The 16,056-nt window shown below is 46.8% G+C and overlaps 1 protein-coding gene and 2 pseudogenes across 1 annotated transcript; all 3 read left to right on the top strand.

Moving 5' to 3' along the window:
* Window positions 1-1,075: 1,075 nt before the first annotated feature.
* LOC114182436 (cytochrome P450 736A117-like) lies at window positions 1,076-3,167 on the top strand. Its single transcript, XM_028069302.2, has 2 exons — window positions 1,076-2,030; window positions 2,531-3,167. The coding sequence occupies exons 1-2, from the start codon at window positions 1,086-1,088 to the stop codon at window positions 3,140-3,142; spliced, it is 1,557 nt and encodes a 518-aa protein (XP_027925103.2). The 5' UTR covers window positions 1,076-1,085; the 3' UTR covers window positions 3,143-3,167.
* A 2,302-nt stretch (window positions 3,168-5,469) lies between these two features.
* LOC146887281 (uncharacterized) lies at window positions 5,470-7,751 on the top strand (annotated as a pseudogene).
* Window positions 7,752-8,060: 309 nt separating this feature from the next.
* Window positions 8,061-14,386, top strand: LOC146887280 (uncharacterized; annotated as a pseudogene).
* Window positions 14,387-16,056: the final 1,670 nt, after the last annotated feature.

Here is a 16,056-nt window from a genome sequence, read left to right as displayed (position 1 = left end):
TGTTTATTTTCATCATGTAGAATAATATTTCGATATATTCTATCTAATTATTTTTTATTTTCTAACTCATTATCAATCATACTAATTTTTTCACTTTAATTGTATAAATAAATTTTATTTACTATAATATAAAAATTTAATATAATTTTCATGTATATTTTTTTGTCACTATCCAACATATATTGTAGTTCAAAAGATACAAAATCTATGTCAAAATTTTATTATTATATTTATTATTTGTTTTTTGTGTCATTTTGATCAAGTGATGTATTATAACTTTTATTAGTGTATAAAAAAGAGATTCATTAGAGTTTAAAAATTGAAGTAAACAAACATTTAAAATATATTTTAATTTGAATATTTATTTTCCTTTTATAGTTTTGTAAAAAATATTTTTAAATTTTATCACCTAGGTTTCAATAATGTTTGCAAATTTAATAAATGTTTTGATTCTCATGAAATTTTATTTGGTATTCTAATATAAAATGTAAACAGTTATAATTTATTTCAAAGTATTTTATATCGAAGAAATAATCATCCTCCTAATATTGAATATTTGATAATATTATGTTTCCTTTACCGTAATTTTTTTTTCTTTTATCAAAATTGATATTGAAGTAGTTAGTAAACAGATACGATACGGATACAAGATTATACCTATTACTAGATGAAAATGGAGATAAAACAAAAGTTTAATATCCATTAGATTTGATATAGGAATGTTAATGAATTTTTTCTAAAAGAATAAATATAGAATAATGAAACTTGTCCTCACCCTTTGTTATCCCTAATGAGATAAGAAACTGAAAATGAAAATGAAATTGATTTGATAGAAAGAACTGTCTTTCTGTTTCAAGTTTCATGTGTGTGCAAGTTGGTACGATGTCGATCCCATGATTCAGATCATGTTGTTTACAAACTTAAATTAGTAGTATGAATTGAAGAATAAATCACGAAACGTGTTTCTTGAACAAATTCTCCTCAAACACGTAAGCTAGGGTGACGCTCTGTAACCGATATAAATACCTGAACCGCATTGATAATTAAGTATCAAACCAAACAAAACACACTGCCATTGAAGCAAAATGTCGACCTCTATGCATGAAAACTCTACAAGGTTGTTCCTCCTACTGGCTACCTTCATTATCCTCTTTCTTTTACGAACTGTCATCAAGTTTTTATCCAAATGGAATAAAAATTCCATCACTACAATGGCCAAAAAATCCTCCCCACCATCTCCTCCAAAGCTTCCAATCATAGGAAATCTCCATCAACTTGTCACTCTCACTCACCGCACTCTACAATCCTTAGCTCAAACCTATGGCCCTTTGATGTTACTTCACTTCGGAAACGTGCCAGTTCTTGTGGTCTCCACAGCTGAGGCAGCTCGTGAGGTTCTGAAAACCCAGGATCTTGTTTTCTCCAATAGACCACGTCGTAAGATGTTTGATATCTTGTTGTATGGTTCCAAAGACGTGGGAGCTGCTCCATATGGTAACTACTGGAGACAGATAAAGAGTATCTCTGTCTTGCATCTTCTCAGTACCAAAAAGGTTCAATCCTTTCATGCAGTGAGAGAAGAAGAAATCTCCATGATGATGGAGAAGATTAGGCAGTGTTGTTCATCTTTGATGCCTGTGAACTTAACTGATTTATTCTCAACATTAACGAGTGAAATAGTGAGTAGAGCTGCACTCGGAAGAAGATACAGTGGAGAAGGAGGGAGTAAGCTTCGGGAGGCCATGGATGAGATGCAGGTGCTCTTGGGTGCTCCAGTTTTGGGGGACTATATACCCTGCTTTCATGTGTTGGGAAGGGTTAACGGATTGTACGGTAGGGCAGAGAGAGTGGCTAAAATTATTGATGAATTCTTTGAAGAAGTTGTTGAGGAGCATGTTAGTAAGAAAGAGCATGATGGTGTTAATGGTGAAGACTACCATAACGATTTTGTTGACATTTTGTTGTGGATCCAAAGGACAAATGCTGTAGGATACCCCATTGATAGAACAACCATTAAGGCTTTGATCCTGGTACGTCAAATTAATTCATGCACGTGTTTGTGATATTCTAGTTTAAATAAATAAATTGGCTGTATAGTAAATGCATGTGAGGATACAAAAAGTGGATTTTAAACCTAATTAAATCTTCAAAATTAGTTTGTAAGATAAGGTTTGCATCTATTTTATATACTATAAATTAGTTTTATCATTGGCGATCCAACAGTTAAAGACACCATAAACTCAATAATCAATAAATCTTTCGATAAGAGTAATTCAATAGATTCAACAAACAACAAACCTTATTAGAATATGGTCTAACCTGACATCCAAAGCCTTGAGAGAATAGGTTTATAGATCCTTCTACTTATATATTAGTTATCTTTTTCATTTTTATCGAATGTCAGACTTTCAAAACTCACCTTGAACTCTTAAGAGTAAAGATATGCAAATCGAGTTTATTTTCGGTGGTGTAATTGAAAAAAGAGAGCATGATGTTGACGAACAATGGATAATTTTTTCTTTTTTTTCAGGATATGTTTTCTGCAGGTACTGAAACTATCTCCGTAGCCCTAGGATGGGCGATGACAGAACTCTTAAAGCACCCAATTGTGATGCAGAAGGTACAAGGTGAGGTGAGGAGTGTGGCTGGTGATAGAAGAAACGTAACAGAGAAGGATTTATGCAACATGCATTACTTGAAAGCAGTGGTCAAAGAAACTCTTCGATTGCATCCACCAGTTCCCTTATTGCTTCCAAGGGAATCCATGCAAGACACCAAAGTAATGGGTTATGACATTGCAACAGGCACACAGATAATAGTTAATGCTTGGGCAATTTCCAGGGATCCTTCATTCTGGAACCAACCTCAAGAGTTTCAACCAGAAAGGTTCTTGAACAGTTCCATAGATATCAAAGGGCATGATTTTGAAGTGATTCCTTTTGGAGCAGGAAGAAGAGGTTGCCCAGGAATAGTGTTTGCCCTAGTTGTGAATGAGTTGGCTCTAGCAAATCTTGTTCACCAATTTAACTGGGAAGTGCCTGGTGGAGTAGCTGGGGATCAAACATTGGATATGGCTGAAACTGCTGGATTGTCCAGTCGTAGAAAATTCCCTCTTGTTGTACTTGCATCCCCACAAACATAAGAAATAAATGTTATTAAATATAAATGTAATCACTTATAATATGAAAAATAAACGGCTATGGTTTGAGTCCTGTGTTACAATTAATGGGCATGTTTTTTTTTCTTTTTTTTTTTACTGAAGTAGGGTAGTTTTTATTTTTTTAAATTTATCAAAATAGATACTTATGTAAGTTGTCTCAAAGTAGTACGACTTTATTGTAAAAAAGTCACAGTGACACAACTTTAGTTTATAAGTTTTTAAAATTGAGGTTATATGTAAGAACCCTTTTTCTTTTTTTCAGCCCTGAAGGTTAGTGGGCTGCCCCTAAGTGGGCCTGAGGGTTGGCCCAGTGTATATAAGCCCTAGGTCTGCCCTAATCCTAGGGTACCCTACATTTTCAGGACCTTTGCCCTTACCTTGAGCCGCAGCCGCCACACCTTCTGCTAGGGTTCCGCCCCCACTGTCGTTGAGCCAGTTCGAAGCTTTCTCCTACCCCAGTTCTTCCGTTCGTTCCTTGAAGCTGTTGTACTCGTGCGTTCAGTAGCGAGGGCGAGTCGGAGCGTTTTGCTAGCTTGAACCCCAGGTACGGGAAGTTAGGGTTCCAGTATTTTAGGTGTTATTTTGGCTGTTCTTGAGTGAGTTAATGATTTCATGAATGAATCCTTCGTTTTGGTGTGATTAAATGCTCGTTATGCTTGGTCGATTGGATATGCATGACTGTTACAGTGAAGAACAGTGACGAGACCTGTAAATCTCGCCCAAGCGAGTCAATCTCGCCTAGGCGAGATGAAACAGGGAGCTCGCCTAAGTTTTTTGCGCGAAACGTCGCCCGGGCGGCTCGCTCAACTTTTGAGCGAGCAGGCAACTCGCCCAAGCGAGAGGGATCTCGCTTTGCCATGCCCTTGTTTTTTTTGTACTCTCGCCTAGGCGAGAGGGAGGCTCGCTTGAGCGAGCACGTCTCGCCTGAGCGAGACCCCTCAGCCTGAGCGAGGTGCTGGGCGAGACGGTGCTATGTTTTGGATGTTTGATGGTTCCCGAGTGATCTATTTTGGTTGAGTATGATTGTATGATGAGTGATATGTATATAGTGGAGCATGAGGTATGTTTGGCATGATGCATGAATTGCGTATGACGGGTTGGGTATGATATTGGCATGTGAAATGAATGAATGGGTTGGAACTAAAGGAATACGTGATTAATATGAGATGAGACCCCAGACTCATTGGGGTGGTGATGATCAGAGGTATGGATTTGAGATGTGATTGATATGAGGATTAAACTTCAAGGGTTGATATGGAATTGTAAAATATAATTTGATATTCTCTTAATTGCTGATTTATGAATGTTGGTCCGTGTCAGCGTGTAATTCCTTGGGGTCTCTAGGTGAGACCTCCGGGGTCGCGCTTCAGTGGTCGGGACGTAATTCCATGGCCCCTGCTAGTGGGTGTTCATGGTGGTGCCCCATCTGTATAACTAGGTAAGGATTCAAGGTAAGGTTGCATCCTGACACTCAGAGGAGCCAGTTAGTCTCACTTAGAGCGGACTGACTCTTGTGGTGGGAGTAGCAGGAGGCCTGAAACTCCCTAAGGGCTAACCTTGTGGTGGGAGAGATTTGATTCATTGCAACACTGGTAATACATGGCTCAGGATCGAGCAGCTCAGGTTCGAGCAGGGGTACCCACACAAGTGCAAGCATCCGCTGAATCCGACCAAGTTATACGTATCCGGATGAGTCGAGTCGAGTCGTAGTGTATTGAATGAAGAGTCTTAACATGTTTGGTTGCTATGTGGATGAGATGATGAATATATATATTGGATTGCATGTGGAATATGTTGTTTGGCTCTAGCTTACCCGTTTTGTTGTATGTTTGTGTTGTATGTGGCCGTTTTTCCTTGCGATGATCATCAACTTGGTTGATGGGAGCAGTCGGACGAGGTTCTCAGGGTCAACAAGCGAATGGTGATACCGCTGCTTAGCCATCTGGGCTGGAGTTTTCCTCGTGTTTTATTTAGGGCCGTGGCCCATGTATTCTTTCCGTATTTTCTACGCTACATTCTATGTTGTGTTCGTATTCAGCTTTCCTTTATCGGCATCGTGGTGTGCCTAGTTTCGTAGGGGTAATGTTAAGGACCCCAAGACTGCGTTGTTATGCTTTTATCACGTGACGTTTCCTTTAATTTTACGTATTAAATTAAATGGGACGTTACATTTATGGTATCAGAGCGGTCATTCCTTAGGTCTGTGGACTTGGATGTCCGCTTAGCTTTCTCTGTGTCTTCTGAGTGTTCTTAGTTAAATTATTGCCTTTATCGAACCTAACCAAGTGATTTCTGTGTGCCAGTGGATTATGGCACCTCCTCGCCGAGCTTCTCAGTCATCCCAGGGGGACACACCAGATATCGCCAGAGCATTGGAGGCGATGGTAGCAGCCATGACTCAGCAGAGTGCTGCGATGATGCAGCAGCACGAGGCATCTATGCAGCGACAGGCGGCGTCGTTTGAGCAGCAGCAGGCAGGGATGCAGCAGATTGAGGCTGCAAGGGTAGCTGCTGAGGATGCCCACCGGCAGCATATGGAGGCCCTCCGCCAGATGGAGGAGAGCAGGACGACGACACCTGTGTTTGGTCCTGAGCCACGACATGCGGTCAGGGAGTGGAGCTTGGAGGACTTTTTGAAGCACCACCCAGCAAAGTTTGATGGGAAGACTAGTCCTGACGCCGCAGACCAATGGCTGAAGGACTTGGAGCGCATCTATGACGCCAAGATGTGCCCTGCGGAGGACAGGTTGGCGTTCTCGGTCTATATGCTCACTGGAGAGGCAGAGCATTGGTGGAGCAGTACCAGATCCATCCTGGAGGAGAGGGATGACCCAGTGACATGGGAAACCTTCAGGGAGAGATTCCTCTCCGAGTACTTTCCTGACAGCATCCGGTACGCCAAGGAGGTGGAATTCCTCCAATTGACCCAGGGAGGGAAAACAGTAGCAGAGTATGCTGAGAGGTTCAAACACCTCAGCCGTTTCTACACCCTACCACTCGATGAGGAGTGGCGATGCAGGAAGTTCGAGAACGGGCTTCGCGGTGATATTCGCTTGATGGTGGCACCCTTGTCCATCAAGGATTTTGCTGCTCTGGTAGAGAAGGCCAGGGTAATGGAGAAGATGAAGCGCGAGGTGGAAGGTCAGCGCCCACAGCAGTCACAGCTGCCTCAGAGGATCGGTGGACCATCTGGGTCCAGGCCCAGACATGAGGAGAGGAGGAGACCATATGATAGACCACACCATCAGCCCCAGGAGTCTAGGAGCTTTCCTCCGCAGCAGGGTCGAGTTCGGTGTTACTCATGTGGAGGACCCCACCCGAGGTATGCGTGTCCACGTAGGGAGGGTTACCGTCGGTGCAACAACTGTGGCAAGGAAGGCCACTTTGGGAGAGATTGCCCCAACCTTTCTAGGGCAGCGACGCGCCCTCCAGTTCAGGCACCCCAGCAGCATCAGGGGAGGGACAGAGGCAACAGGCCTCAGGCGACGGGCAGAGTCTATGCCATGACCGGAGCTGAGGCCGCAGGTTCAGGTAACCTTGTTATGGGTTATTGTGTGATTTCTGGGATGAGATGTTGTGTGTTGTATGATTCTGGAGCGACACACTCTTTTGTATCTTTTGCATGTGTTGAACGGTTAGATCTGCCGGTGCGCGAGCTGCAGTGTGAGCTTGCGGTGTCTACTCCGGCGTCGGGTTTGGTCAGGACGTCGTCCTTGTGTGCTAGGCTTTCGGTGGAGGTAGAGGGGCGCAGGTACAAGGTGAACTTAATCTGCCTACCTCTACAGGAGTTGGAGGTAATCTTGGGGATGGATTGGCTCTCTGCCAATCGCATTCTGATAGATTGTCGGGAGAAGAAGTTGTTGTTTCCCGACTCGGAGGAGCATGAGTTGGTGTCCTCCCAGGATGTTATGAGGGAGCTAAAGGACGGTGCGCAGTGCTACGTGATCTTTACACACATGGAGGTGGAGAGAGGGGAGACGACGTCTGAGATACCAGTCGTCCAGGACTTTGTGGATGTGTTTCCGGAGGAGGTACCAGGGTTGCCTCCCAGTAGAGAGGTGGAGTTCTCTATCGATCTAGTCCCAGGAACAGGCCCGGTCTCGATGGCCCCGTATCGCATGGCTCCGGCAGAGTTGGTAGAGCTCAAGAAACAGATAGAAGACCTGATGGAGAAACAGTTCATCCGACCCAGTACTTCACCTTGGGGAGCACCAGTGTTGTTGGTGAAGAAGAAAGACGGGAGTTCGCGTCTGTGTGTGGACTACAGGCAGCTGAATAAGATGACTATCAAGAACAAGTACCCGCTTCCGAGGATTGACGACTTGATGGATCAGTTGCATGGGTCTTCAGTGTTTTCGAAGATAGATCTGCGATCAGGGTACCACCAGATTTTGGTAAAGGCTGATGACGTACAGAAGACCGCCTTCAGGTCGAGGTATGGCCACTATGAGTATGTGGTTATGCCGTTCGGTGTGACCAACGCTCCGGCAGTGTTCATGGACTACATGAACAGGATCTTCCGACCTTTCCTAGATAAGTTTGTTGTGGTCTTCATAGATGACATCCTTATCTATTCCAGGACTTAGGATGAACATGCAGAACACCTGAGGTTGGTGCTTGGTGTTTTGAGAGAGAAGCAGTTGTATGCCAAGTTGTCCAAGTGTGAGTTCTGGTTGGACGAAGTTCAGTTTTTGGGGCATGTGATATCCGCCCAGGGGATTGCAGTGGATCCGGCAAAGGTAGAGGTATAGGAGATTCATAGAGGGATTCTCCAAGATAGTGGCGCCTCTGACTTTGCTTACCCGGAAGGACCAACCCTTCACCTGGACGGATAAGTGTGAGGAGAGTTTCCAGGAACTGAAGAGGAGACTGACCAGTGCACCGATACTAGTGATCCCGGATGTCGGAAAGCCGTTTGAGGTCTACTGTGACGCCTCCTGCCTTGGACTTGGATGTGTTTTGATGCAGGAGAAGAAGGTTGTGGCATATGCTTCGAGGCAGCTTAAGGTGCATGAGCGTAATTACCCCACTCATGACCTTGAGTTGGCAGCGATAGTATTCGCCTTGAAAATCTGGAGGCATTATCTTTATGGTGCTCAGTTTCGGGTGTTCAGTGACCACAAGAGTTTAAAGTACTTGTTTGATCAGAAGGAGCTGAATATGAGGCAAAGGAGGTGGATGGAATTCCTGAAGGACTACGACTTCGAGCTTCTATATCATCCGGGGAAGGCAAATGTAGTGGCAGATGCTTCGAGTAGGAAGACGGTGCACACAGCACATCTCATGATAAAAGAGGCAGAGCTACTAGAGAAGTTCAGAGATATGAGGATACAGGTGGAGTTGGGGTCCGAGTTCATTAGGTGTAGTCTTACTATATCTAGTGACTTCTTGGGCTCGATCAGAGAGAGACAGTTGTTGGATGCTAGTCTGAACAGAGTTAGAGAGCAGCTTGGATCAGATGAGGCTAGAGACTTTGCTGTGAGTGATGATGGCATCCTGAGGTTTCGAGGCAGAGTATGTATACCGGATGATGCTGAGTTGAGAAAGTTGATCCTTGAGGAAGGACACAAGAGTCGTCTTAGCTTGCATCCTGACATGACTAAGATGTACCAGGACCTCAAGGAAACTTTCTGGTGGCAGGGAATGAAGAAGGATGTGGCTCAATTTGTGTCCGCCTATCTGACATGTCAGAAGGTGAAGGTGGAGCATCAGAGGCCCGGTGGCCTTCTACAGTCGTTAGAGGTACCAGTGTGGAAATGGGACAGCATCTCCATGGATTTCGTGACTCATCTTCCACGGACTTTTAGAGGACATGACACTATCTGGGTGATAGTGGATCGGTTGACCAAAAGTGCACACTTTCTGGCAATGAACTTGAGGATGTCCATGGCCAAGTTGGCCCAGCTGTACGTCAAAGAGATTGTGAGGTTGCATGGAGTACCTTCGAGCATAGTTTCCGACAGAGACCCACGATTCACATCCCGGTTTTGGCAGACGTTACAGAGTGCTATGGGTAGCAAGCTCACCATGAGTTCAGCGTATCACCCTCAGACCGATGGCCAGTCTGAGAGGACGATCCAGTCGTTAAAAGACTTGTTGAGGACATGCATATTGGACCATCTGGGAGCTTGGAACGAAGTATTGCCTTTGGTAGAGTTCACCTACAACAACAGCTTTCACGCGAGCATTGGCATGGCGCCATACGAGGCTCTTTACGGCAGGAGGTGTAGGACTCCTCTTTGCTGGTATCAGGATGGAGAGGCCGTGTTGGTTGGACCTGAGTTGTTAGAGCAGACCACCGAGAAGGTGAGGATGGTGAGAGACAGGATGTTGGCTTCGCAGAGTAGACAGAAGGCCTATGCGGATCGCAGGAGGAGGCCTTTGGAGTTTGCAGCGGGAGACCATGTATTCTTGAGGGTGACCCGAACCACGGGCGTGGGAAGGGCTCTCCGCTCAAGGAAGCTTTCGCCTAAATTCCTTGGCCCGTATCAGATCACGAGGAGGATTGGACCAGTGGCTTATGAGATAGCTTTACCTCCACAGTTGGCGAACCTTCATCCAGTGTTTCATGTGTCACAGCTGAGGAAGTATGTTTTCGATCCGGCTCACGTGTTGGAAACTGAGGATATACAGATCAGGGAAGACCTCACGGTAGAAGTACCACCCATCGCTCTTGAGGATAGTAGGGTTGAGGAACGTCGTGGAAAGACCGTCAGTCTTGTCAAAGTTATCTGGGATCGGAGGACAGGTGACTCGACTTGGGAGTTAGAGGAGGACATGAGAAAATCACATCCACGTCTGTTTACCTGGTAAGTCTTTATTTTCGAGGTCGAAAATTTTCTTGTTGGGGAGAATGTAAGAACCCTTTTTCTTTTTTTCAGCCCTGAAGGTTAGTGGGCTGCCCCTAAGTGGGCCTGAGGGTTGGCCCAGTGTATATAAGCCCTAGGTCTGCCCTAATCCTAGGGTACCCTACATTTTCAGGACCTTTGCCCTTACCTTGAGCCGCAGCCGCCACACCTTCTGCTAGGGTTCCGCCCCCACTGTCGTTGAGCCAGTTCGAAGCTTTCTCCTACCCCAGTTCTTCCGTTCGTTCCTTGAAGCTGTTGTACTCGTGCGTTCAGTAGCGAGGGCGAGTCGGAGCGTTTTGCTAGCTTGAACCCCAGGTACGGGAAGTTAGGGTTCCAGTATTTTAGGTGTTATTTTGGCTGTTCTTGAGTGAGTTAATGATTTCATGAATGAATCTTTCGTTTTGGTGTGATTAAATGCTCGTTATGCTTGGTCGATTGGATATGCATGACTGTTACAGTGAAGAACAGTGACGAGACCTGTAAATCTCGCCCAAGCGAGTCAATCTCGCCTAGGCGAGATGAAACAGGGAGCTCGCCTAAGTTTTTTGCGCGAAACGTCGCCCGGGCGGCTCGCTCAACTTTTGAGCGAGCAGGCAACTCGCCCAAGCGAGAGGGATCTCGCTTAAGCGAGATCCCGTGTTGCCATGCCCTTGTTTTTTTTGTACTCTCGCCTAGGCGAGAGGGAGGCTCGCCTGAGCGAGCACGTCTCGCCTGAGCGAGACCCCTCAGCCTGAGCGAGGTGCTGGGCGAGACGGTGCTATGTTTTGGATGTTTGATGGTTCCCGAGTGATCTATTTTGGTTGAGTATGATTGTATGATGAGTGATATGTATATAGTGGAGCATGAGGTATGTTTGGCATGATGCATGAATTGCGTATGACGGGTTGGGTATGATATTGGCATGTGAAATGAATGAATGGGTTGGAACTAAAGGAATACGTGATTAATATGAGATGAGACCCCAGACTCATTGGGGTGGTGATGATCAGAGGTATGGATTTGAGATGTGATTGATATGAGGATTAAACTTCAAGGGTTGATATGGAATTGTAAAATATAATTTGATATTCTCTTAATTGCTGATTTATGAATGTTGGTCCGTGTCAGCGTGTAATTCCTTGGGGTCTCTAGGTGAGACCTCCGGGGTCGCGCTTTAGTGGTCGGGACGTAATTCCATGGCCCCTGCTAGTGGGTGTTCATGGTGGTGCCCCATCTGTATAACTAGGTAAGGATTCAAGGTAAGGTTGCATCCTGACACTCCGAGGAGCCAGTTAGTCTCACTTAGAGCGGACTGACTCTTGTGGTGGGAGTAGCAGGAGGCCTGAAACTCCCTAAGGGCTAACCTTGTGGTGGGAGAGATTTGATTCATTGCAACACTGGTAATACATGGCTCAGGATCGAGCAGCTCAGGTTCGAGCAGGGGTACCCACACAAGTGCAAGCATCCGCTGAATCCGACCAAGTTATACGTATCCGGATGAGTCGAGTCGAGTCGTAGTGTATTGAATGAAGAGTCTTAACATGTTTGGTTGCTATGTGGATGAGATGATGAATATATATATTGGATTGCATGTGGAATATGTTGTTTGGCTCTAGCTTACCCGTTTTGTTGTATGTTTGTGTTGTATGTGGCCGTTTTTCCTTGCGATGATCATCAACTTGGTTGATGGGAGCAGTCGGACGAGGTTCTCAGGGTCAACAAGCGAATGGTGATACCGCTGCTTAGCCATCTGGGCTGGAGTTTTCCTCGTGTTTTATTTAGGGCCGTGGCCCATGTATTCTTTCCGTATTTTCTACGCTACATTCTATGTTGTGTTCGTATTCAGCTTTCCTTTATCGGCATCGTGGTGTGCCTAGTTTCGTAGGGGTAATGTTAAGGACCCCAAGACTGCGTTGTTATGCTTTTATCACGTGACGTTTCCTTTAATTTTACGTATTAAATTAAATGGGACGTTACATTTATGGTATCAGAGCGGTCATTCCTTAGGTCTGTGGACTTGGATGTCCGCTTAGCTTTCTCTGTGTCTTCTGAGTGTTCTTAGTTAAATTATTGCCTTTATCGAACCTAACCAAGTGATTTCTGTGTGCCAGTGGATTATGGCACCTCCTCGCCGAGCTTCTCAGTCATCCCAGGGGGACACACCAGATATCGCCAGAGCATTGGAGGCGATGGTAGCAGCCATGACTCAGCAGAGTGCTGCGATGATGCAGCAGCACGAGGCATCTATGCAGCGACAGGCGGCGTCATTTGAGCAGCAGCAGGCAGGGATGCAGCAGATTGAGGCTGCAAGGGTAGCTGCTGAGGATGCCCACCGGCAGCATATGGAGGCCCTCCGCCAGATGGAGGAGAGCAGGACGACGACACCTGTGTTTGGTCCTGAGCCACGACATGCGGTCAGGGAGTGGAGCTTGGAGGACTTTTTGAAGCACCACCCAGCAAAGTTTGATGGGAAGACTAGTCCTGACGCCGCAGACCAATGGCTGAAGGACTTGGAGCGCATCTATGACGCCAAGATGTGCCCTGCGGAGGACAGGTTGGCGTTCTCGGTCTATATGCTCACTGGAGAGGCAGAGCATTGGTGGAGCAGTACCAGATCCATCCTGGAGGAGAGGGATGACCCAGTGACATGGGAAACCTTCAGGGAGAGATTCCTCTCCGAGTACTTTCCTGACAGCATCCGGTACGCCAAGGAGGTGGAATTCCTCCAATTGACCCAGGGAGGGAAAACAGTAGCAGAGTATGCTGAGAGGTTCAAACACCTCAGCCGTTTCTACACCCTACCACTCGATGAGGAGTGGCGATGCAGGAAGTTCGAGAACGGGCTTCGCGGTGATATTCGCTTGATGGTGGCACCCTTGTCCATCAAGGATTTTGCTGCTCTGGTAGAGAAGGCCAGGGTAATGGAGAAGATGAAGCGCGAGGTGGAAGGTCAGCGCCCACAGCAGTCACAGCTGCCTCAGAGGATCGGTGGACCATCTGGGTCCAGGCCCAGACATGAGGAGAGGAGGAGACCATATGATAGACCACACCATCAGCCCCAGGAGTCTAGGAGCTTTCCTCCGCAGCAGGGTCGAGTTCGGTGTTACTCATGTGGAGGACCCCACCCGAGGTATGCGTGTCCACGTAGGGAGGGTTACCGTCGGTGCAACAACTGTGGCAAGGAAGGCCACTTTGGGAGAGATTGCCCCAACCTTTCTAGGGCAGCGACGCGCCCTCCAGTTCAGGCACCCCAGCAGCATCAGGGGAGGGACAGAGGCAACAGGCCTCAGGCGACGGGCAGAGTCTATGCCATGACCGGAGCTGAGGCCGCAGGTTCAGGTAACCTTGTTATGGGTTATTGTGTGATTTCTGGGATGAGATGTTGTGTGTTGTATGATTCTGGAGCGACACACTCTTTTGTATCTTTTGCATGTGTTGAACGGTTAGATCTGCCGGTGCGCGAGCTGCAGTGTGAGCTTGCGGTGTCTACTCCGGCGTCGGGTTTGGTCAGGACGTCGTCCTTGTGTGCTAGGCTTTCGGTGGAGGTAGAGGGGCGCAGGTACAAGGTGAACTTAATCTGCCTACCTCTACAGGAGTTGGAGGTAATCTTGGGGATGGATTGGCTCTCTGCCAATCGCATTCTGATAGATTGTCGGGAGAAGAAGTTGTTGTTTCCCGACTCGGAGGAGCATGAGTTGGTGTCCTCCCAGGATGTTATGAGGGAGCTAAAGGACGGTGCGCAGTGCTACGTGATCTTTACACACATGGAGGTGGAGAGAGGGGAGACGACGTCTGAGATACCAGTCGTCCAGGACTTTGTGGATGTGTTTCCGGAGGAGGTACCAGGGTTGCCTCCCAGTAGAGAGGTGGAGTTCTCTATCGATCTAGTCCCAGGAACAGGCCCGGTCTCGATGGCCCCGTATCGCATGGCTCCGGCAGAGTTGGTAGAGCTCAAGAAACAGATAGAAGACCTGATGGAGAAACAGTTCATCCGACCCAGTACTTCACCTTGGGGAGCACCAGTGTTGTTGGTGAAGAAGAAAGACGGGAGTTCGCGTCTGTGTGTGGACTACAGGCAGCTGAATAAGATGACTATCAAGAACAAGTACCCGCTTCCGAGGATTGACGACTTGATGGATCAGTTGCATGGGTCTTCAGTGTTTTCGAAGATAGATCTGCGATCAGGGTACCACCAGATTTTGGTAAAGGCTGATGACGTACAGAAGACCGCCTTCAGGTCGAGGTATGGCCACTATGAGTATGTGGTTATGCCGTTCGGTGTGACCAACGCTCCGGCAGTGTTCATGGACTACATGAACAGGATCTTCCGACCTTTCCTAGATAAGTTTGTTGTGGTCTTCATAGATGACATCCTTATCTATTCCAGGACTTAGGATGAACATGCAGAACACCTGAGGTTGGTGCTTGGTGTTTTGAGAGAGAAGCAGTTGTATGCCAAGTTGTCCAAGTGTGAGTTCTGGTTGGACGAAGTTCAGTTTTTGGGGCATGTGATATCCGCCCAGGGGATTGCAGTGGATCCGGCAAAGGTAGAGGTATAGGAGATTCATAGAGGGATTCTCCAAGATAGTGGCGCCTCTGACTTTGCTTACCCGGAAGGACCAACCCTTCACCTGGACGGATAAGTGTGAGGAGAGTTTCCAGGAACTGAAGAGGAGACTGACCAGTGCACCGATACTAGTGATCCCGGATGTCGGAAAGCCGTTTGAGGTCTACTGTGACGCCTCCTGCCTTGGACTTGGATGTGTTTTGATGCAGGAGAAGAAGGTTGTGGCATATGCTTCGAGGCAGCTTAAGGTGCATGAGCGTAATTACCCCACTCATGACCTTGAGTTGGCAGCGATAGTATTCGCCTTGAAAATCTGGAGGCATTATCTTTATGGTGCTCAGTTTCGGGTGTTCAGTGACCACAAGAGTTTAAAGTACTTGTTTGATCAGAAGGAGCTGAATATGAGGCAAAGGAGGTGGATGGAATTCCTGAAGGACTACGACTTCGAGCTTCTATATCATCCGGGGAAGGCAAATGTAGTGGCAGATGCTTCGAGTAGGAAGACGGTGCACACAGCACATCTCATGATAAAAGAGGCAGAGCTACTAGAGAAGTTCAGAGATATGAGGATACAGGTGGAGTTGGGGTCCGAGTTCATTAGGTGTAGTCTTACTATATCTAGTGACTTCTTGGGCTCGATCAGAGAGAGACAGTTGTTGGATGCTAGTCTGAACAGAGTTAGAGAGCAGCTTGGATCAGATGAGGCTAGAGACTTTGCTGTGAGTGATGATGGCATCCTGAGGTTTCGAGGCAGAGTATGTATACCGGATGATGCTGAGTTGAGAAAGTTGATCCTTGAGGAAGGACACAAGAGTCGTCTTAGCTTGCATCCTGACATGACTAAGATGTACCAGGACCTCAAGGAAACTTTCTGGTGGCAGGGAATGAAGAAGGATGTGGCTCAATTTGTGTCCGCCTATCTGACATGTCAGAAGGTGAAGGTGGAGCATCAGAGGCCCGGTGGCCTTCTACAGTCGTTAGAGGTACCAGTGTGGAAATGGGACAGCATCTCCATGGATTTCGTGACTCATCTTCCACGGACTTTTAGAGGACATGACACTATCTGGGTGATAGTGGATCGGTTGACCAAAAGTGCACACTTTCTGGCAATGAACTTGAGGATGTCCATGGCCAAGTTGGCCCAGCTGTACGTCAAAGAGATTGTGAGGTTGCATGGAGTACCTTCGAGCATAGTTTCCGACAGAGACCCACGATTCACATCCCGGTTTTGGCAGACGTTACAGAGTGCTATGGGTAGCAAGCTCACCATGAGTTCAGCGTATCACCCTCAGACCGATGGCCAGTCTGAGAGGACGATCCAGTCGTTAAAAGACTTGTTGAGGACATGCATATTGGACCATCTGGGAGCTTGGAACGAAGTATTGCCTTTGGTAGAGTTCACCTACAACAACAGCTTTCACGCGAGCATTGGCATGGCGCCATACGAGGCTCTTTACGGCAGGAGGTGTAGGACTCCTCTTTGCTGGTATCAGGATGGAGAG

The sequence above is a fragment of the Vigna unguiculata genome, chromosome 4 (assembly GCF_037176805.1).
Source record: "Vigna unguiculata cultivar grain cowpea cultivar isolate G323 ecotype 2 chromosome 4, ASM3717680v1, whole genome shotgun sequence".
NCBI lineage: Eukaryota > Viridiplantae > Streptophyta > Magnoliopsida > Fabales > Fabaceae > Vigna > Vigna unguiculata.
This window is presented reverse-complemented; position numbering and strand designations above follow the sequence as displayed.

Coding starts and splice junctions, on each gene's coding strand:
- LOC114182436 (XM_028069302.2), top strand. CDS start 1,086: ATGTCGACCTCTATGCATGAAAACTCTACAAGGTTGTTCCTCCTACTG. Junction 2,031..2,530: donor CCATTAAGGCTTTGATCCTG/GTACGTCAAATT, acceptor CTTTTTTTTCAG/GATATGTTTTCTGCAGGTAC.